This window comes from Trachypithecus francoisi, unplaced genomic scaffold (genome assembly GCF_009764315.1).
Source record: "Trachypithecus francoisi isolate TF-2019V2 unplaced genomic scaffold, Tfra_2.0 Lachesis_group5, whole genome shotgun sequence".
NCBI classification, from domain to species: Eukaryota; Metazoa; Chordata; class Mammalia; order Primates; family Cercopithecidae; genus Trachypithecus; species Trachypithecus francoisi.
The window spans coordinates 113228271-113245587 of NW_022681470.1; the positions used below are offsets into that span (position 1 = coordinate 113228271).

Below are 17317 nucleotides of genomic sequence, written 5' to 3' on the forward strand. Positions count from 1 at the left end.
AAGGCAAAACACAAATGTTTATATTGGAGACGAAATGGAATTTATTTTAAAAAAAAGACTTGATAAAGAAGGAAAATAGAATATAAAAAATGAAGAGAAAACAAATAAGATACTAGATATAAATTTAACCATATCAAAAATTACATGAAATATATATGAACTAAACAAGCATTCTAATTAAAAGATTTTTGGGCTAAATAAAAAAACAAAATTCAACTACATGCTCTTCCTGAAGAAAACAGAAGAATATACTAAAGACCTCAGGGTAAGCCAAGACTTCTAAGAGTACAGAGAAGTATAAAAGAAATAAATTGATAAACTAGATTTCATTAAAATTGAAATCTTCTGTTCATCAAAAGATATATACATACATAAATACATGTATGGGACTCATATCCAGAAAATAACTTCTACAAATCAGTAAGAAAAACAGACAACTCAATTAAAAAAGGGTAAAAGACCTTAAATGGGCAATTCACAAAATAGAATATCCAAATGGCAAATATGCACAAGAACATTACAGAAACTGAAATTAAAACCACAATAAGATACCACCTCATGCAATGAAATTTTAATTGAAAATAAAGACAAGAATATATCAAGTGTTGGGGACAATATGGAGCAACTAGAACACTCAATTATTGCTGATGGGGATATAAATCAGTTCAAACACTTTGCAAAACTTTTGGCATCACCTATTAAAGCTAAACACAATCCTACCCTATAACCCAACAATTTTACTCTTAATATACCCAAGAGAAAGAGTGTGTACGTCCACCAAATGACATGTACAAAAAAATCCACAGCAGCTTTGTTCATAATAACCCCAAACTGGAAATAAACTAAATGTCCATCAAAAGGAGATGAACAAATTGTTGTATATTTACATAACAGTATTACTACTATACACGAATGAAAAAAATGAATTACTGAAATATGTAACACAGGTGAATCTCATTATGTGAAGTTCAAGAACAGGATCCATGATGATGAAAATTAGAATAGAGTTTATCTCTGGCGGGATGGGTACTGACTGGGAAAGGACAAGAGGGAATATTCTAGAATGATGAAAATATTCTGTATCTTGATTTGGGTGGTGGTTTCAAGTGTACATATAAGTAAAAGTTATCCACTGTAAATTTAAAATTTCTGTTCTTTACTTATAAATTATATCTCAATATAAAATCCCAACAATGCACTGATAAAATTGACTAAATGGCCTGAATATAAACTTTACGGCCAGGCACGGTGGCTCACACCTGTAATCCCAGCACCAAAGTGGGCAGATCACTTGAGGCCAGGAGTTCGAGACCAGCCTGGCCAACATGGCAAAACCCTGTCACTACTAAAAATACAAAAAATTAGACAGGTATGGTGGTGCACACCTGTAATCCCAGTTACTTGAGTGGCTGAGGCAAAAGAATCACTTGAGCCTGGGAGGTGGAGATTGCAGTGAGCTGAGATGGTGCAACCGCACTCCAGCCTACGTGGCAGAGTGAGACTCTGTCTCAAAAAATAATATAAAAACATTTTAATGAAGCAGGACAGACAAAATGTTGTTAACTACCGAAACTAGGCAATGGGTATGTAGGAAGGAGTTCATTCTCTACCTCTGTGTTAGAATTTTCCAAAAATAAAAAGTTAAAGAAATAAAATAAAGATTTTAAACAAAGTTTAAAATTCACCTTCACTATTATTTGGAAAGTTAAGTAAGACTCACCTTTCCTTCTGTTGCTTTCTTTGTTGATGAAATTTCCTTCATAAGCTTGGGAATTTCCCTGTCAAATTGTGAGAGAATTCTTTAAATTTCTAAGATATAATTCTTTACAGAACTATCTTAAGGTTATAAAATGTACTATCACATACTGTCTAAAAAACATGGAATAAAAATTAAAATGGGTTCACATACTCTAACACAACTGCGATATGTCGATGTCGAATTCTAACCCAGAGGTCATCTTCTTCTTCAAGGACGGCCTCCTTTTCTTTTCCATCTGTTTTATATCTACAAGTAGAGAGAAGCACTAAAATTTTTTGATTTTTTTCCCTCCAAAATCAAAAGAAACATTTTTACAAGCAGTAATTTCAAGACACAACTCAAGAAACTGAAAAGTAAAATCCACTATTTTAGGGGGGTAATGAATACCTACTCAAAACTAAGGCACATTGCTATCCTTACATTAAAAATAAGCACTGAGACTACCAAGACATTTTCAAATGTTAGGTTTAGGTGTCATTATTATAGAGTTTTAGTTCAGCAAAATTATATCTTATAAAGAAAAATTCAACGTGCTACAATTAAGAACAAGACTGAATATACTAATGCTTCGTGTTCTAATTGCCTAAAACACTGTTTTGATGTGCTAATAACCCACAGTACAATTATCAAATCTCCATTAGGAACAGGAATATTGGCCAGGTGTGGTGGCCCACGCCTGTAATTCTAGCACTTTCAGAGGCCGAGGGGGGCGGATCACTTGAGGTCAGGAGTTCAAAATCAGCTTGCCAACAGGGTGAAACCCCATCTCTAAAAAAAAAAAAAAAATACAAAAACTTAGCAGGGCGTGGTGGCACACGCCTGTAATCCCAGTTATTCTGGAGGCTGAGGCAGGAGAATCACTTGAACCTGGGAGGTGGAGTTTGCAGTGAGCAGAGATCGCACCACTGCACTCCAGCCTGGGTGACAGCACAAGACTGTCTCAAACAAAACAAAACAAACAAAACAGGAATATCCTCCCCAATATAACCTATTAAATATTGAAGGTGTTTCAGAATTGGTACAAAATTCACAAACATTTATCATCTGTTTCTTTATTCTTCCCCAACCCTATAACCACATCTCCTTTACAGAATGAGAAAGAAAATGAGAGAAAAAAAAAATTAATGTAAGCCATAAAAATTGTGATAGCTTTAATGAGTTCTACTGAAGTGAGCAACAATTTAAAGGAGTCATGGAGCTATTCAAAATGGGCTTCCTGACTGATTCCCCTTATCTTTTTATGCAGATACCTTCCTTCCATTTGTGGAACTAGAGAAGATCGAATCATTCTTGGAACTACCTGATTTCCTGAGTCAAGATCAGGAAGGACTGCACTGAGTTTTCCTAGCTCTGAACTACAAATAATAAATGTAGACTTCGCTATATGAATATAATCGTTTCTATAGCCCTCATAAATTACACATTAATTCTATAAAACCATCCACCTGTGTGGATTACAGATGTCCAAAGATAGAATCATTGTGCTCAATTATATAAGGCTGCACTAAGGATGAAAACCCTTTTGTCATTTAAAATACCACTTTGTTCTTATACAATACCTTTGACTTATAAGTGATTTGTAAACAAAGATAAGAGTAGCAAGCCTGACAATACTCAGGTGATATGAATATCCCATTTTAGTTGGGAGGCTGAGGCAGGTGGATCATTTGAGGCCAGGAGTTCGAGACCAGTCTGGCCAACATGGCAAAATTCCATTTCTACTAAAAATACAAAAATCAGCCGGGCGCAGTGGTGCACACTTGTAGTCCCAGCTACTTGCGAGGCTGAGGCCAGGAATCATTTGAACTCAGAAGATGAAGGCTGCAATGAGGCGAGATTGTGCCACTGCACTCCAGCCTGGGCAACAGAGTGAGACTCTGTCTCAAAAAAAAAAACAAAAAAACCCCCTAAATTTAAATAAGTCATCAACATGAAAACTTGAATCTGGACACTTAGAGCTTCCTGCTTTGTATTCTGTTTCCATAAAAAATTGTGATGAAGGCTGGATGTGGTTGCTCACCCCTGTAATCCCTGCACTTTGAGAGGCCGAGGCAGGCGGATCACCTGAGGTCAGGAGTCCAAGACTAGCCTGGCCAACATGGCGAAACCCCGCCTCTACTAAAAATACAAAAATTAGCCAGGTGTGGTGACGGGTGCCTATAATCCCAGCTACCTGGGAGGCTGAGGCAGGAGAATCACTTGACCTGGGAGGCAGAGGCTGCAGTGAGCTGAGATCATGCCACTGTACTCCACCCTAGGTGACAGTAAGACTCTGTCTCCAAAAAAAAAAAAAAAAAAAAAAAAATTGTGATAGAGCCCAAACCACAGGGAGCTTTACTCCCATCGAATTCTTATCTCTGATTTTTTTTGAATCAGAAAGAAGGGAGTATAGTGGCTTTTTAAAAAAGTCTCTACTTAAAAAAAATTAAATCTTGCTTTGCTTGCCAGCAAACCTAAAGAGATACATATTTTAAATATTAGGTTAGAAATGTCTAAAATTTATATCTACAGTCTGGAACTAAATCCTTTACTATCCATTGGTTTATTTATTCTCTTCTAAACCTTCTGAGCAATGCAGGTTTAGAGACCTAAAGGGTAACAGAGGTAAATAATATCCCCTCTGAATAAACTGCTTAAAATAACTTTTATATTAGAAAAATAGCTATGTTATCTAACATTAATACAGATAATATAGAGAAAAACTCAGAAACCAAGATTCGACCAGAATGCAAATAAAAATACAATAGAAAATACAAAAACAGTATTTAAGAAAAAAACAGTATCATAACTATCACGTGTCTGTATCTTAAAACTACCAAATTAGTTTAAACATAAAATTTCAGAAAACTAATTTTCATTTTTATTAGTGTACTCAAGTAGTAAATCTTAGCTGACAAATACCAGTTTGGATTTAGAAATCATGATATCAAATAACATTTGTAATGTATGTAAAACATAACACACACCATAAATGATACAGAGATACAGTAAAATGATTCCTTGATAGAAAAACTATTTCATTTTTCATTTAGGTTTTTATTTGACATTACTTTTAAAGTAAATATGTTTATACCAAGATTAACTCAGTAGAAGGTACCAAAATGGTAAAACTATGCCTGTTGTTCTCAACAGCCATCCTATTTAGTTTTCTAGTGTTCCAATCTTCTAAAATACATTATGTTGATAAGACACATAGACTTTTGAACGTATGATTCAGAACAATTATAGCCTAACAATTTTGAATATGGTTTCTCCTTCAATAAATTATGATAGTGAGCCTGATATTTACTTTTAAAAGTAAAAGGGCCAAATTCCATGTGTTTAAATGTAGCTCTGCTGTACACATAGTTAAGGAAGCAAACACACCAAAAATGCTCCAAAGCAATCAAATTATGCTTTAATTTACAAGGTCAACATATCTGTGAAAGACTATAACTGTAGGAATAAGAGAAGGAAAAAGTCTCTGAATAGAAAAGGTTACAGGGGCTTTCAGATTTCCAGTGCCTATATAAATAATTAAATGCTCATATTCTATCCTGTTTGTATATGCCCTTTATATACCCTTCAAGTTATACTTGCTTGTATGTATCATTCTCAATTGGTAGTAGATCATATGCCATTGCCTGAAAGGTCAGTTCATGCAGGACAGTGGACACAGGATCAAAGCCACGATCAATTATTAAGAGCTGTGAATGAGTTTTACCCTAGAATAACAAGATAAAATCATCTTAAGCAGCTTCAATTTCTTAGTGTGAACATATTTTTAATATCTTAGAATACAAAGCAGGCTTTTCCTAAGTTCTATCCCTTTTCCCCACCAAAAATAGACAACAAAACAAATCATTAATTGTCTTAAGAATGTGCAGTTACAATAACACAAAGAAAAATCCGAGTAGCATGAGAGAAAAAATGAAGACTACATAACTAAAAGCTTTTGTAATTAGAGTAACAGGGTACATTTAATAACATGGGTTTGAACTGTGTGGATACACTTAACACTCAGTTTTTTCAACTAAATAACAGATAGAAAATACAGTATTTGCAGGATTGCAGGATGTGAAACCTGCATGTATGAAGGGCTGACTTTCCAGATATGTAGGTTTTGCTGGGCTGATGCAGGACTTGAGTATGTGTGGATTTTGGTATACACAGGAGGTCCTGGAACCAACCCTCCTGTGTTTCCCAAGGGACAACTGTATAATAACCTGAAAGTTCCTTTTAAAAAAGTAACATTTTGTTTGCACTAAATCTATTTTCTTATGAATTGAGTTCCAAAAGCACTAAAACTGATATAAATTATGAATGGTAGCTACTACTTGAGCTCTATGTATTAGACATTTTACTAAACAAAGATACTAAACAAAGTTACTAAACAAAGATTAGATGAAATAAAAGATTATTTCATCTAATTTTTTAAATAATCCTGTGAGACAGGCATTATCATCTCCAGTTGACCATGAGGGCATTGCAGCCTGAAATGAAATAACTTGCCCAAATCACACAGGTAGTAAGAGGCAGAATGGAGATTCAAATGCAGGTTTGCTCCAATGTCTGTGCTCTTAACCGTTATGCTATTTTAAAAGACTGTACTGATACCAACTAAGATGATAAATCACAATGAAAGCCTTGTTATCATTAATTCGCAAACATCACTAATCACTAAACTGAATAATAGTGCTGGAAACATTTATTGTTAATGTCAGTATCTTTCATACTTCATTTTAAAAAGTAATAAATTCTTTGGATTATTATTCAAAGCAATAACAAATAACCACAACTCATTATACAAACATTTTCTATTTATTTACATATAACAGGTATATTGTATAGGCTATGTTTTTAAAATATTTTAAAATTAAGCACATTCATTTAATTAAATTTTGAGACAGTATGATATGGTGGTTCAGAGCACAGCCTTGGAAATCAGCTAGGTCTGAATTTGAGTCTAGCCTTGACCACAATCTTGCAGTACAAGTTTGGACAAAATGCTTATCTTGTTTATATGGCAGCATTCTCTTTGTAAAATGAAACACAATTATGGAATCTTTGCCTTATAAGATTATTGTAAAGGTTAAATATAATCATACCATGAAACACAGCACAGCAAGCCCTCAAAAATGTGAGCTATGAAGCTTCAGAAATATAAACAGGAAAAAGTGCAACATAAGTTCTATAGCAGGCTTAGGGCTTATGACAGCATGTGGGAGGAAGCATCACTTGGCCTGAAGAGTCAGGAAAGCCTTCGAAATGAGGTGATACTTTATCACTTTATCAGGTGTCCCTGAATAAAGGAAAGGTATCAAGTATTTGAAGGATGATTAATTTTCCAGGCAGAAAGCATGGAAAGGACAAGTTTAATTTTTATGGATTTTGCTCTTTTTCCACTGAAAACATGAAGGACTAAAAGCATATTTGATTGTATATCTCTTCATTCAACACACATTTATTCACTATCGAGTATGTGTACTAAGCCATTCTGCCTTCAAAACTACAACCAGAATAACAGCCTTCACTAGGCCTCTAAACCAAAAACAGGTAACTTTTAAGGTAACTAACCTAACATCTAAGTTTATATCTTCCATTCCAGCCACATCGTTTAATTGTGGATTTTGCCTTTTTCTCTATTGCCTCTACCTGAAGAATCCTGTTTTCCATGCAATAAACTCCCTCTTTATCATGTTATGCTCATTCTTTAAGCTAAAGGGCCTTTCCTCTTGGGATGCCTTCCAACACTCCAGTTTAGAAGAAGATAAGCCTGGGACTATATTTCCATTATACTCTGTGTATTCTTCTCTCATTCCACTTATTAAACAGTATTGTAATTGGTGGTTTCCTGGCACAACTCCTCTTCTAAACTAGCAACAGTTCCTTTTCTTCATTCTCCAGCTACTGTAATATGGCTTCCTAGCCCTCTGGCACCACCTCTATCAGTCTCCTCAAGCTCTTCATTCTCTCACCCACATGCAACTGCTGTTATTTCCCAGATTTCAACCTTAGTCTTTGATTATATTATCTCCATAGGATAACAACAGCTGCCATTTATTAAATTCCCATTGGTGCCAAATACATTTACATGCTAACTTAATCCTCATACCGCCTAGCAAGGTATATATTACTTCATCTATTTCATAGATGGAAAAACAAACTCAAGGTCACAGAGCTAGTGATAACAGGAATTCCCACATTTATTAAATGTTTACTCAATGGCAAACATTACTCTAAGGACTTTGCATGTATTAACTCACTTAATCATGACTTTTAAAATAGCTATTCTTTTATTATTCCCATTTTATAGAAAAGAAAATGTAGTTATATAGAAGTTACATAATTTGCCCAAATAGACATTAACTATGAATTAAATGGCAGAACTAGATTTGGACACAGTGCTGACTTCAAAATCTGTTAGTTAATAGAGTCCCCTCTAAACCATACCATCTATCAAGGTTTGCACAACTGTGTATGTTAACAATTCTCAAATCAGTATTGGAGATCTATGTTAATGACTCCCAAATCAATACTAGAAAATGAATGAGCAAGTTTCTTTGGCTTATAAAGAAATAAGACAGACTTTATGCATAGTTACTACTTGCCTTGCATACTTTACCTTTATTAGGCTCTTTTCATCAATCTTGTAGTAGTCTTCAAGCTTTTTTTCAACAAGCTGTGCAAGCTTACTGGCATTATCTAGAGGTTTACTAGACATGGAAAAAAGGGTCCAATAATTATCTTTCTTTCAGTATATACTTTATAATATCATGAAGTTTAATCCTAAAATTAAACCATGGAATTTAAAAAATGTTTACAAAATGAAAAATTATTTTATAAACATGTAAAAGTTCAGATAATAGATCAAATAATGTTATATCGATATATTTGGAATTTACAAGAACAAATCTTATCTCTGCTTCAGATTTTTTAATATAAAGGAAATAAAATATTACATGTAAAGCTGCAGTTCCTTTTATTCCGCTCCTAAGTCCTGGTTCTCTCCCATACCCCTGCCTCAAACCAAGACAACCAGTGTCATTAATTTCATGTATATTCTCCCTCTAGTCATTTCTGTTTCGTGTGTGTGTGTTTGAGATGTATCTACATTGACATTGACACACATATTGGATTTATTCATTTTATCTCCTATATAGTATTCCATCATGATTATACTGGATTTTATGTATTAATTCCTCTAAAGATGGACATATGAGTCATTCTTATTATACTATTATAAACACTGAAATAAACGTTGGTATATATGTATCTAGGTATATAACATGTACATGTTTCTCTAAGTATATTACACGTAAAAATATAATTTCTGGGTCATACAGCATATACGTACTTTTTTCAATATTATCAATTACTCTATAAATTAGTTGATCAACATCTCTCCCACTAGCAGTGTGAGATTTGCCCACATGCTAACATCATCAACTTTCCAATGTCTTTTGCATAAAATCTTGTATATCATTATCTTCTAAAATAACACTGTACCCTAAATTGTAACTTCATGACCAGTGGTATTAGTGTAACTTCCAAATCTACATGAAAAATGCTGAAAAACAGCTCTGTAAAAGAAGTTGAAGAGGAAATAAAAAAAGGAAAGATGTTCCACATTCATGGATTGGAAGTACAAATATTGTTAAAACGTCCATACTACCCAAAGCTATCTACAGATTCAATGCAATCCCTATCAAAATACCAATGACATTCTTCACAGAAATAAAAAAAAAATTAAAATGTAGATGGAACCCCAAAAGACCCAGAATAGCCAAAGCTATCCTAAGCAAAAAGAACAAAACTGCAGAAATCACATTACCTGGCTTCAAATATACTTACAGGGCTGTAGTAACCAAAACAGCATGATACTGGCATAAAGACAGACATAGAGACTAATGGAACAGAATATAGAACCCAGAAACAAATCATACATCTACCATTAACACAGTTTCAACAAAGGTGCCAAGAACATACATTGGGGAAAGGATAGTCTCTTCAATCAATGGTGCTGGGAAAAATGGATATCCATAGGCAGAAGAATGAAACTAGACCCCTATCTCTTGCCATCTACAAAAATCAAATAAAAATGGATTAAAGAGTTAAATCTAAGACCTCAGACTATGAAACTACCACAAGAAAACATTGGGGAAACTCTCCAGGACACTGAACTGGGCAGATTTCTCTGTGGGACATTCTTGAGTAACACCCCATAAGCACAGGCAACCAAAGCAAAAATGGACAAATGGAATCACATCAAGTTAAAAACCTTCTGCACAATAAACAATCAACAAAGTGAAGAGACAACCCACAGAATGGAAGAGAATATTTGCAAACTACCTATCTGACAAAAAATTAGTAAGAATAGATATGGAGCACAAATAACTCCATAGGAAAAAATAATCTGATTTAAAAATGGGTGAAAGATCTGGATATTTCTCAAAAGAAGACATACAAATAGCAAACAGGTATACGAAAGGTGCTCATACACATAATTATCAGAGAAATGCAAATCAAAACTATAATGAGATATCATTTCACCCCAGTTATAATGGCTTTTATTCAAGAGACAGGCAATATAACACATATAACAGGCTGGGGAGAATATGGAGAAAAGGGAACCCTCATACACTGTTGGTGGGAATGTAAATTAGTATAATTACTAAGGAGAACAATGTGGAGGTTCCTCAAAAAACTAAACAGAGAACTACCATGTGATCCAGCAATCTCACTGCTAAATATATATGTCCAAAAGAAAGGAAATCTGTATTATCAATCTGTACTCCATGTTACTGTAGCACTATTCACAACAGCCAAGATTTGGAAGCAACATATGAACGGATAAAGAAAATGTGGCACATTGACAGAATGGAGTACTATTCAGCCATAAAAAAGAATGGATCCTGACATTTACAACAACATAGATGGAACTGGCGGTCACCATGTTAAGCGAAATAAGCCAGGCACAGAAAGAACATTTCTCATGTTCTCACTTGCTTCTGGGAGCTAAAAATGAAAACAATTGAACTCATGGAGAAAGTAGAAAGATGGTTACCAGAGGCTGGAAAGGGGCAGGAGTGGTGGTCAAGGGTTTAGTGGGGATGGGTAATGGGTACAAAATTATAGGTAGAATGAGTAAGATCTAGTATTTGATAGCACAACAGCGTGACTACAGTACATTTAATAACAACTAAGAATATAATTGGATTGTTTTTAACACAAAGAAAGGATAAATGCTTGAGGTGATAGATACCCCGTTTACCCTGATGTGACTATTATGCATTGTACGTCTGTATCAAAATATGTCATGTACCCCATAAATATATACACCTACTATGTATCCACAAAAATTAAGAAAAAAGAGAGAGAAAGAAAAAGGCTCTTCACCAGCACACCAACCTCAAAAATGGGAGGTCTTATTGTGAGGGCTTCAAAGTTTTACAGAATCTTTAGGTCTTATACCTTAAAAATAAATAATGCTCACGCCTGTAATCCCAGCACTTTGGGAGGCCAAAGCGGGCGGATCATGAGGTCAGGATATTGAGACCATCCTGGCTAACATGGTGAAACCCTGTCTCCACTAAAAAATACAAAAAAATTAGCTGGGCGTGGTGGGCGCCTGTAGTCCCAGCTACTCGGGAGGCTGAGGCAGGAGAATGGCGTGAAGCCAGGAGGCAGAGTTTGCAGTGAGCCAAGATCATGCCATTGCACTCCAGCCTGGGCGACAGAGCACAACTCCGTCTTTAATAAATAAATAAATAAATAAATAAAGCAACATCTATAAAGGGTAATTAAACTCTCTGTACAATATTTTCTAAAGAAAGAAACTTCATTTTAAAATTATACTTTAAAGTCGATAAAGTGTAAAGGAATATTTTGTGAAAGCAGGTAGAATTTTAAAAGACAGGATTACAGATTATTTATTAGCGTAACTCAAAACTAGCCCCTATGTGAGTGATACAATTATAAATTGGCTATGTTTTCTCATTTCCCCGAACATAACCAATCACCAACAGCAGAAGCTTCAACAGTTACTAAACTCTTAACAGGAGCCAAACCACTTAGCTCAGCTCCACTGAGTCCAGAATGTAATTAGCACATCTCTTATAAGAAAAAGGCAATCCCAGCACTTTAGGAGGCAGAAGCAGGCGGATTGCTTGAGCCCAGGAGCTTGAGACCAGCCTGGGCAACAGAGAGAGATCCCATCTCAAAAAAAAAAAAAAGTAAGAAATAGAATGTTTCTAATATCCAAGGTATGAATAAAGAGCTTGTTTGGTAATAACTAAATTGAGGAGATCACTTAATCTCCAAGGAGATCACTATACTTTTTCTAAGTATTCATAGTGGAATTTTAAAATGGTAAGTGAAGAGTAATGTGACTTAAAGTACTACATGAATTTAAAATTAAACAGTTCAGCCAGCTAACTTGACAAATGCCAATGTTCAAATTAAAGGACTTTTTAAAAGATAAATGAGTAGTAATACTTACTAGGAGTAGTGCAATATATTTACTACCATATTTATTAGTGAGGAATACTTTATAGATATTAATTCATTTAACTCTAAAAACAACTGTATAAGGTAGGTATTATTTAATCATTCTTATTTCATAGATAAGGAAACTGAGGTGAGAGGAGCACACATGAACTAGCAGACCAAAATTAAAACTAAAACTGCCTGACACACATAACAAACAACATGGATGACTCTCAGAAAACAATGCTAAGCAAAGAAGTCAAAAACAAAAAATATCATGTGGTTCCACTTCTACCAGTTCAAAATCAGGCAAAATTAAACTATATGTTAAAAGTCAGATGGCAGTCATCTCTAGGGAAGAAAAGGGGACAGGAGAGCTGGGAGGGATCACGAGAGAGGCCTCTCAGATGCTGTTAATGTTCTATTTTTTTTGACGTTGGTAGGGTTAGATGGATATGTTCATTTTGGAATGAATTATCATGCCATATCTAGCAGGTCCTCAAATAGTGTCATTTTGTTCATCATCTCATTATAATGCTGAGAAAAAAAAAAAAAAAAAGATTCCCGGCTGGAGCCACTGTCTGTACAGCATTGGCATGATCCCTCCATGTCTTCATGGGTTTTCTCCTGGTACTCCGGTTTCCTCCCACATCTCAAAGATGTGCAGCATGTTTGGTTAACTGGCATGTCTGAATTGTCCCAGTCCTAGTGAGTGTGGATGTGTGTAGTGTGCCCTGCAGTGGGATGGTATCCTAATCTGGGTGCGTTCCTGCCTTGTGCCATGAGCTGCTGGGATGAGCTCTGGTCATCCTTCTAATGAGCCTGAACTAGAACAACTGGGCAAATAATGATCTTGTTTTTATTAATCTTTCTTAAATGTACATACAGTCACATTTCTTTCAATGTTTAATATTAGAAGTGTTTCAGGTCTTTATGCAGAAGTTTGGTGACATTACATAACCAAGGAACTTAATTCTTGTTTATATCAATTAGCCTATGATAAGATTGGTTTTGTCAGTTTCCAAGAACCCATCAACGACAGTAAGTGAGGACTTACTGTATAGACAATTTAAGTACTTTACAGTAAATTTCATTTTTAAAAAGAAGTATATAAGTCAAAGTATATAGTAATAAAGTTAAATTTTACCTCTTAAAAAAAACCCCAAAATTTATTTAGAATAGGCACTGAGATTAGATACTTAGACATTGTAACAGGTATCCAGAGAATATGGCCATTTAGATTTGCTGGTGATTTAATGAAAAGCATTAATTGTAACACTGTATTCCCTATGTGACTATAAAGACATTTCCTCTAAGCATTCCTTAAACTGATGAAAAACTGTCTGTAAAATGTACTGAATTTAGGCTCTGAAATTCAGTAACAGAAGCTATTTGCTATTCTGAAATTTAAACCACAAGCTTTAAATCTCCTGTATGTACAGCATGGTAATTATACAAAGAAAATAAATTTTGCAAACCAATCTGCAAAGGTACAGAGACATTACTTACCTCTATAATGAATGGTAAATAGGAAGCATAACACGTGCAGATGCTGAGGGTCTTACCTTTTATATCTTACTCCGGGATTTTCATCCAAGCTGGCACACACTGTAACTATCTGGTCAGCCATTGCTTCCATAATGGCATCTTTTCCCTTTGCATTACCAGGATCTGGACTATAACAGTAATAGAATGCATCTGGTACATCAAGAGTATACACCTAAGACAAAAAAACTCATTGTCAATCTGGAGACCTGATAAAAAAAAATTTTATATATATATATATATACACAAACACACACACACACACACACACATACACATCAAGAAAATGCGGCAACTATTTGGGGCAGTTTAAAAAAATGCTTGCACTAACCATGCTGTTTCCTGAAACAACTATATCTTTATCTTAATCAAATCTCATTTTCTCTGTCATCTTGATTTCATCCTTTCTTTCTCACTCTCCTTTCCTGCTTAGTCTATCTCTCTCCTTCAATCTTGTTTCATATACAGATTGTACTGTCTACTTTTTACTACCCGTGCAACAGGTGAAGGAATCTGAGGTAGTCAAACTAAAATAAAAATCTAACTCCCAGTACAAAGAAACACAACAGTACCCAAATTGGCCTATATATCAGACATAAATTAAAACCCTTAATCCATTAGAGAGTAACCCAGAAATCTCCCATAGTTGATACATGTCTTCAGTTCTTTAGCTTATACTCTTCATGTCCTTAAAATGAGACATACTTCCCCAAAAGACATGGCATTGTGCTAGACATAATGTAAATCTTACTATATGTATGTATAGCAAAACCTCACAGATACATTCATTCATTCAATTAACAAAATAATTTACTTATGCACAAAGAACTGGATTAGAGGATTTGGAGGATATAAAAGCAGGAGCTCCCTAAATTGTATTGAGAGTTCCCCGTTAAACTAAGTTTTGTTGTTTTTTAAACAATGACAATTTCTCTTAAACTATGAAAATTTATTGTAAGTAAAAGTAGGCAAGTAATTATAGGTTAAGTAATGAATTATGAATAAATGTCTTGCATTTCCTTTTACACACAGTCATTCATTTCTCTGGACATAACCCTGCACCAACAGCAGCAGCCTGAACATAGATGAAAATTTAGCTGTGGCTCACCCACTTTTCTCTTTCCTGCTCAAAGGCTAGGATGCTGTATTAACAGTCAACAAGCACCCTACACTTGAATTGTGGCTTCCTCATAGTGTAATATCCCACAGCAGGAGATAACATTATTCCTTCAAAAACTTTTACTGCACAGCCGCCCAAGGCTTCTCCCTCCCACCCACTGATACCAGGTTTGGCCATGGTCATGTGTAGGTTTGTTTTTGTCTTTGTTTTTTAAGACGAGGATTCACTCTGTCACCCAGGCTAGAGTGCAGTGGCATGGTTATAGCTCACTGAAGCCTTGATGTCCTGGGCTCAAGCAATCCTCCCGCCTCAGCCTCCCATGTAGCTAGGATCACAGGTATGTGCCACCACACCTGGCTAATTCCTTTTTTAAGTTTCTTTGCAGAGACAAGGCCTCACTTTGTTGCCCAGGCTGGTCTAGTACTCCTGGGCTCAAGCGATCCTTCAGCCTCAGCCTCCTAAAGTGCCGGGATTACAGATGTGAGCCACTGTGCTCGGCCTGGAATGTATGTAGAAGATACATGTGCTACTTCCCAGCAGAAGCTTTAAAAGCCATTGTGTGGCTCCACTATTTTCTTTTCCCTCGGCTATGTCCCAGACTAGCCCTTCGGCCTCAGTACTAGAAAGTAGAGGGTGTAGAGCAAAGCCCCAGGCAAACAACAATGGAGAACGCAAATGAGAAATAAACCTTTGTTGTTGTAATGCACTGAGATCTGGGGGGTTCCTACCACAAATTAATCTAAGCTAATACCCCAATGTACCAAAGATAATCTGGGGGCTGGTTCTCATTCTATACTCACATCTCCTCCATTTCCCTCTTCCTCTACCTCCTCCCCACTTTCCATCACCATCATTAAGTTTTTTAAGACTACTGCTACATGCTTTTTTCATCTTTATAAACCCACAATCAGCTCCTTAAATACAGATCCTGTCTTCCATTTACTCTTCATGCTAATCTATAGCTAGCTTGTTTCTATCTCTACTAGATTCTTTCCAGCATCCTCTCTACTAACTGTACCAGACTCTCTGTACTCACTAAGGTTCACTGTAAACAAACTTCCTCATATTCTTGAATGCTTTCTATTTTCGTTTGACCCTTGAACAACAAGGGTTTGAACTACACAGGTCCACCTATATGCAGATTTCTTTCAATAAAAGTTACAAAGAGTGTGCCTGCCTCCCCTGCCACCTCCTCTGCCTCCGCCACCCCTGAGACAGCAAGACCAATCCCTCCTCTTCCTCCATCTCTGCCTATTCAACTTGAAAATGACAAGAGTAAGACCTTCATAATAATCCACTTCTACTTAATAGTAAGTGTATTTTCTCTTCCTTTTGATTTTCTTAATAACATTTCCTTTTCTCTAGCTTACTTTGTTATAACATAGTAAATAAAACATAAAAAATGTGTTATTCTATTGTTTATGTTATCAGGAAGTCTTCCACTTAACAGCAGGCTATTGGTAGTTAAGTTTTTGGTGAGTTAAAAGTTATACACAAATTTTTCAACTGCACAGTGGGTTGGTGCCCCTAACCCCTATGTCATTCAAGGATCAACTGTACTTGCCTTATTACGTATGTGACAGCATCACTTACCTTAAATCCTCTGAAAGGGAAAGAAAGTTCTTTCTTTAGTCCCTTTGACTCATGGAATCACCATGAGGAGTGAGTGAATCTTCTTTCCCTCCATGTAATTTGAAATGTGTTGATGTCCTACTTTATTTCTTTCTTTCTTTTTTTTTTTTTTTCTGAGATGGAGTCTCGCTCTGTCGCCCAGGCTGGAGTGCAGTGGCACGATCTCGGCTCACTGCAAGCTCCGCCTCCCGGGTTTACGCCATTCTCCTGCCTCAGCCTCCCAAGTAGCTGGGACTACAGGCGCCCGCCGCCGCACCCGGCTAATTTTTTGTATTTTTAGTAGATACGGGGTTTCACTGTGGTCTCGATCTCCTGACCTTGTGATCCGCCCACCTCGGCCTCCCCAAGTGCTGGGATTACAGGCGTGAGCCACCGCGCCTGGCCCCAACTTTATTTCTTTGAAGCACTATCATATCTGACTTTACCAATCTCTCTGCAATGATCTCCTGACTTCTAGGACTCTACTTTTCCTTAAGGGCTTTAGGACCAGTTCCACAGTTTTCTGCACCAGCTAATTTTGTCATTATTTTTGATGGAACCTGAAGTCTCCTACATACAATATAGCCCCAACCTACCTACAGAGAGCCTATCTTTCATTCCTTCACCCCTTGTAAGCCAATTCCTGCTGTTCTCCTGTACTCTTCTGATTTTGTATCTTTATATCTAGATTTTTTTCACCTCCTAACATGTTCTTTCCCTCTTCATTACTACCTTATAAAAATATATCCATTCTTCAAATATTTTCCCAATCTCCCAGTAAGAATTAGCCTCTCTCAATGCTGGGTGCAGTGGCT

At 36.0% G+C, this 17317-nt stretch overlaps 1 protein-coding gene across 3 annotated transcripts in view; it reads right to left on the minus strand.

Annotated features, from left to right (window-relative positions):
- STXBP3 (syntaxin binding protein 3) overlaps positions 1 to 17317 on the minus strand; it is a 61872-nt gene that overhangs the window by 19216 nt on the left and 25339 nt on the right. For all 3 annotated transcript variants that reach the window (XR_004434176.1, XM_033198741.1, XM_033198742.1), the window contains exons 7-11: positions 13792 to 13946; positions 8364 to 8454; positions 5339 to 5463; positions 1910 to 2005; positions 1721 to 1778 (exon numbers count right to left, since the gene is read on the minus strand). Coding sequence is in view for 2 of the 3 variants with exons in the window: in XM_033198741.1 (XP_033054632.1) it covers positions 1721 to 1778; positions 1910 to 2005; positions 5339 to 5463; positions 8364 to 8454; positions 13792 to 13946 (525 nt within the window). In the remaining variant the exon portion in view is untranslated. The remainder of the gene's footprint in view (positions 1 to 1720; positions 1779 to 1909; positions 2006 to 5338; positions 5464 to 8363; positions 8455 to 13791; positions 13947 to 17317) is intronic.